The sequence below is a fragment of the Triticum urartu genome, chromosome 1, assembly GCF_003073215.2.
Source record: "Triticum urartu cultivar G1812 chromosome 1, Tu2.1, whole genome shotgun sequence".
In the NCBI taxonomy this organism is placed as follows: domain Eukaryota; kingdom Viridiplantae; phylum Streptophyta; class Magnoliopsida; order Poales; family Poaceae; genus Triticum; species Triticum urartu.
Window position 1 is genome coordinate 498,616,993 of NC_053022.1, and position 4,877 is coordinate 498,621,869.

Here is a 4,877-nt window from a genome sequence, read left to right on the forward strand (position 1 = left end):
GCGGCGAACCTGGGACCTTTTCTTTCGAAGGAATGGGAGAGGTATGGTATACTTAATACTCCTCCTCCCCCGTCGGTAACGGTACGTGCTTGGTCCGACGATGCCTCGCGGCTGCCGTTTTCTTCCATTTAATTGAAAACCCTGTGATGCGTGCGTCGACTCTTTCATTGAATCCCCTTAAATCCGGCGGGTGATACGTCGTCATCGTCGCGGCGCTCCGACGATCCCCGTGTCCGCGAAACCGCGTGTACGTGCAGCAGCGCGAGAGGCCGGACTCCCGTACGCTCCGGCGGCGACCCCCCGGCCCGACGGCGACCACGGTGGTTGCGCTCGACGTACGGGGCGGTTCTTACAGTTAGAATTTGACGTGGAATCCAGCCACACGATGCGTGATTCTTTTACGTGCGCCACATGAGATTCTGAATGTGCCTTGAACTCATGCGTGCATACTTTGCCACAGAATATTGTCCTCTTACTTGCAAGAAAAAGAAAATGAGAAAGAAGGGTGACGGCCACTGAGCAGAAAAGAAGGCTCGCCGTCTGCAGCTGAAGTGGACGGAAAAGGACGCGTCTTGAAAAGAAATCCTGGGCTTCTAGATCGACCGACCGGGCGCGCTCGTCTTGACCTGGACTGAGGTGCAGATAAAGAGGAGAAGCTTCAGAAAGGACGACCCAAGGAAGAAAACAGAGCCAAAAGCGGCACCGAGCAACAAACCGATCGAGCACACCACATCACATCATCTCGCGTTCTCTAGCTAGCTACACCTACATAAGCAGCGCGGCGGCACACCCTTGCCCTGGAGGAGAGAGGAGAGCGCCGATCGTCGGACCACGGGCAGCCACACGAGACTAGCACGATGGAGGCGCTCGCTCCTGCCGGGGGCAAGCCGCTGTCGGGGCCGCGGGCGCGGCGGATCGCCCGGAGCCGGGAGGAGATGCTGGGCCTCCTCGCCGACTTCGACGGCGGCGATGGCGGCTCCGACCGCGAGCTCTCCTTCTCCGACCTCGTCGACGCCGTCAGGCCGCCGCCCAACGCCGGCCACGCCTCTGCGTCGCCGCCGCCGGCACCAGTAGGGGTCGAAGCGGAGGCGGCCGAGCAGAGGCCGGAGGAGGCCGTGGCACCGAAGCAGAAGCAGGCGGCGGCGGTGGCGGGAAAGGAGAGGAGGAGGCTGCGGAGGCGGCAGAGCGACAACAGGGGCAGCTGCGGGGGAGGCGCGGACGGCAACGGCGTGCTGCTCAACTTCTACGTGCCGGGGCTGCTCACCCGGAGCATGACGGCGCCGCGCCCCGGCCGGGGCGTGATGCCGGCCGCGGGGGCACGGCAGACCGCGCCGCCGACGGTTGCCGCCGGCAAAACCAGGTGAGCTTTTCTGTTCGCAACCGCCAGAGCTTCTCGAAATTCGCGCCATGGATGGATGCAAACCGCAATGATTAACCTCTCCGTTCAAACAGTAATTAGCCATGCAGTCAAATAGTCAATGAATCTTCCAATACTAGTACTATCATGTAGTAGCACTGATTGCTAATAATCATGTCGAAATCTTTTCTACTCCCTCCATTCTTAAATATAAGTTTTTTAAGACATTTTAAATGAACTACAACATACGGATATATATAAACATATTTTAGAGTGTAGATTCACTCATTTTACTGTGTATGTAGTTATTTGTTGGAATCTCAAAGAAACTTATATTTGAGAACAAAGAGAGTAGTAACAAGAGTTATAGTACAGTGCTCCCTCCATGTCAAAATAAATGTCTCGGCGTTTTATTAATTTTTATTTAAAATTATACTAAAGTTGAGACACTTATTTTGATACAGGGAGAGTAGTAGGTAGCAGGTGAAGTGCTCGTTCAGTCGCTGTAGACATGGCCGAGCACCAGTGAAGTCTCTGACTAGTACTACTATGGTTGCACTGAATATGTCCAACTGCATTGCTAGATTTTTCTTCTGTTTATAATACGGAGTACATGATAGTAACACATCTCGCAACCATTATAAATGCTCATTTAGTCACGTCATTGTTTCCAACCCCGCAACAAAACGAGTGCGTGGCCGCGAAAACCCTTTCTCCAACAAACGGGTTTTAAAAAGGACCAATCACCAATCAATCTGCGTTCTCTCAGGATCTCACTTCCTTTGACAATTCTCCTTTAGACCACATGATTAAACCTTTTGACTTTGGTAGCACTCGACTCAGAGAAAAATTGGAACAACTCATGTTCAGCGATATGAAAATGGAACGGCGACGACAACAATCCGCCCGAAGTTTGTTAAAAACAAAGGGAGGGGAAACACTGACCAAAGTGCAGAAATACGCAAATACTGTTCAATACGTTCTTTATTTCTTTCTTTCTTTCCGAGGCTACTACATGTTCAATAGTATCGACCACCGCTAATCTGTTTCGGACGTTCAAATGTTTCAGGATGCAGGCGTCGCTGGACATCGGCTGCTGGCCGGCGCTGTGGGGCAGAGGCCGCGACCACCACCGGAACAAGCCGGTCTGAGAGTCTTCTATTCTTCCATGCACATACAGCCTACTCGTAGTCTGAACCTTTTTGTGCAGCTAATGCGAGCCTTTTTCCTCTGCTCACGCATGTAAATTATTATCTCCTGTTTTTGTAAACGTGGTTTGTGTTGGGGCCTTGTTTAAACTGCGTTTGGTGCTGCTGTAGCGCTGTGTGATCTTTCTCGAAAGGCAGGCAGCCACGGATGGACATGTCAACTGTAGGCTTACTTTGTCACTTTGTGACTTTGCGAGATCCGGCGGTGCTGTTGAGTGAGAGCACGCGATGCTCCTTTTCGACAGGCCGCCTCACGTTCCCCGTGGCGTGCCGCTGAAGCGATGCATGTGCAAAGCTCGCACAAAAAGCAGAACCAACCGAAATCTCGGCGGTGCGTACGTGACCAACGTGACCTCGCTTTCAGTTTCAGTAGGCGATAGATAAACGGATTTGCTATTTTACACTCGAGGGTTTTTCAATTGGCTGTCGTTCAAATTTGTGGCCGTTCGATCGCCCGCCGTGATTTGGGCTGACAGTTGTTGTTTTCGGGCGGGTTTCCTTTGTTGCGGGTGCGGGGTTTTTTTCCCGGCCCGGGTTTTTATGGGGCTGCCCGTTACCGGTGCCCGTTTGTCTGCTTTCGTTTTCCTTTTTTGAATTTCATTTAGGCGGTAATGCTTCGAAACGGCAGATGGGCAGAGAGGGGGCCATAGGAGGAGGCACTCGAGCGGAGGGGGAGACGAGGCGATTTCCGTCAGGTTCATGGTGTTTGCGAGATCCCTCTATCCTCGAGCTTGGGTTTTCTCTTTGATTCACTGCTCCCCAGGTTAGTAGTCGTTGTCGCTCTCCCTTTCCCCGCGCAATTTGGTATGGTTCTGGTCATGTAGCTTCCAGATCTAGGTTTGTTGGTGCGTTGTTGTTGTAGGTCATGTTGTTGTTTGATGATTTTAGCGGTTGGTTAGTGCGATTTGTTGTTAGCCAATGCTCATTTGTGCAGTTCGCCGCAGATCCCCTCTTCTCCGTGGATCCCCTCTGCTCGCGCCAGTTCGTCATGGAGAACGTCTGCTCCGGTGTTAGGTTTTAGATTTGATCTCCTTGTTGTGGGCACTGTTAGGTTGGGCGTTGATGTGTTTGTCTTCCGACGGGGTTAGGTTTTGTGTTTTCTTCATGTGTGCAGGCGTGTCTCTGTGTGTGATTCAGAGCTTTTGCAGTTGAAGTTCAATCATCTGGTGGTTGTTTAGTGTTTGAATGCTACTGATCTGTTTTGATTGCTACTGAGACTTTGCAGTTTTGAAGTCCAGTCATCTAGTAGTTGTTCAGTGATTGATTACAGTAGAAACGGGGGAAGAGCTTGAATTTCTCTGGGTATGGTAGTATAGGGATTCCCCTTTCTTGTTGATTGCTTGGTCCAGTTTGGGCTAGCTATGAATTACACGTAATACCCCCAAATTTATACTGCTATGCTTCTCTGATTTTACACTGTATTGTAGCACTAATTTTACATTTGTAATCCCCGTAGTTTACTTTTGTAAGATTTTATCTGTAATGTGTCTCCGAACCCCGGTTTTTATGATGTGAAGTTTTTCTGAATTTCTGTATATTGTATCTCTAAAGTACATTGTAAGACGCTGTAATTGCACTGTAACTCTTGTGGTTTTTGCAATACAATCCTCTAAGATTACACCACTGTAATTCTCGTGCTTTTGGACGGTAACTCCCTAGAGTTACACTGTAGTGCCATTTAGCCCTATTTTACACTGTACTTTTTCAGACTTTTCACTGTAATTCTTGCCTTGCTTACTATGCAAATTGCATCAGCATTACACTGTAGTTCCGCCCTTGATTACTATATAATTTGCATTAGTATTATAGTGTAATTTCCCCAGTTTTTTAATGTAATTTGGATCATTTATTACACTTTATTTCCTGCCTTGATTACACTGTAATTCGTGCCTTGATTTTTAGTGGAATGCCCCTCCGGGTTACTCTATAATTCTGAGTATTTAACTGTATTCTTGTTCAGAGTTTTCACTGTATTCTTGTCTTGCTTACTATGTATGGCATCAACATTACAGTGTAATTCCATAGTTTTACTGCAACTTGCATCAGTTATTACAACGTAATTCTTGCCTTGATTACACTGCTAATTCCCGGCCTTAGATTACATTGTAATTCATGCCTTATTTACAGTTGAAATCCACTAATCATAATTCTGAGTATTTTACAGTGTTAGTTTGCTTAGTTTTTTTGTGTTACTGCCTCACTATACCACTGGTAAGTTGGACAGTTAATTACTGTGTAAGGCGGGAATCAGTATTACAGTGTGAATACGTCTTGTTTTACACTGTATTTTTATCATATTACAGTGTTGTGTA

The 4,877-nt window shown here is 48.3% G+C and overlaps 1 protein-coding gene across 1 annotated transcript; it reads left to right on the plus strand.

The window, feature by feature from the left end:
- Positions 1–646: 646 nt before the first annotated feature.
- Positions 647–2,675, plus strand: LOC125522554. Its single transcript, XM_048687606.1, has 2 exons — positions 647–1,360; positions 2,427–2,675. Exons 1-2 carry the CDS (start codon positions 858–860, stop codon positions 2,506–2,508), a joined length of 585 nt encoding a protein of 194 aa, XP_048543563.1. The 5' UTR covers positions 647–857; the 3' UTR covers positions 2,509–2,675.
- The last annotated feature ends 2,202 nt before the right edge of the window (positions 2,676–4,877 follow it).

Bases quoted from the DNA above. Each gene is read 5' to 3' on its own strand.
- LOC125522554 (XM_048687606.1), top strand. From the start codon at position 858: ATGGAGGCGCTCGCTCCTGCCGGGGGCAAGCCGCTGTCGGGGCCGCGG. The intron at 1,361-2,426 runs GTGAGCTTTTCT...CAAATGTTTCAG, and splicing joins GTTGCCGCCGGCAAAACCAG to GATGCAGGCGTCGCTGGACA.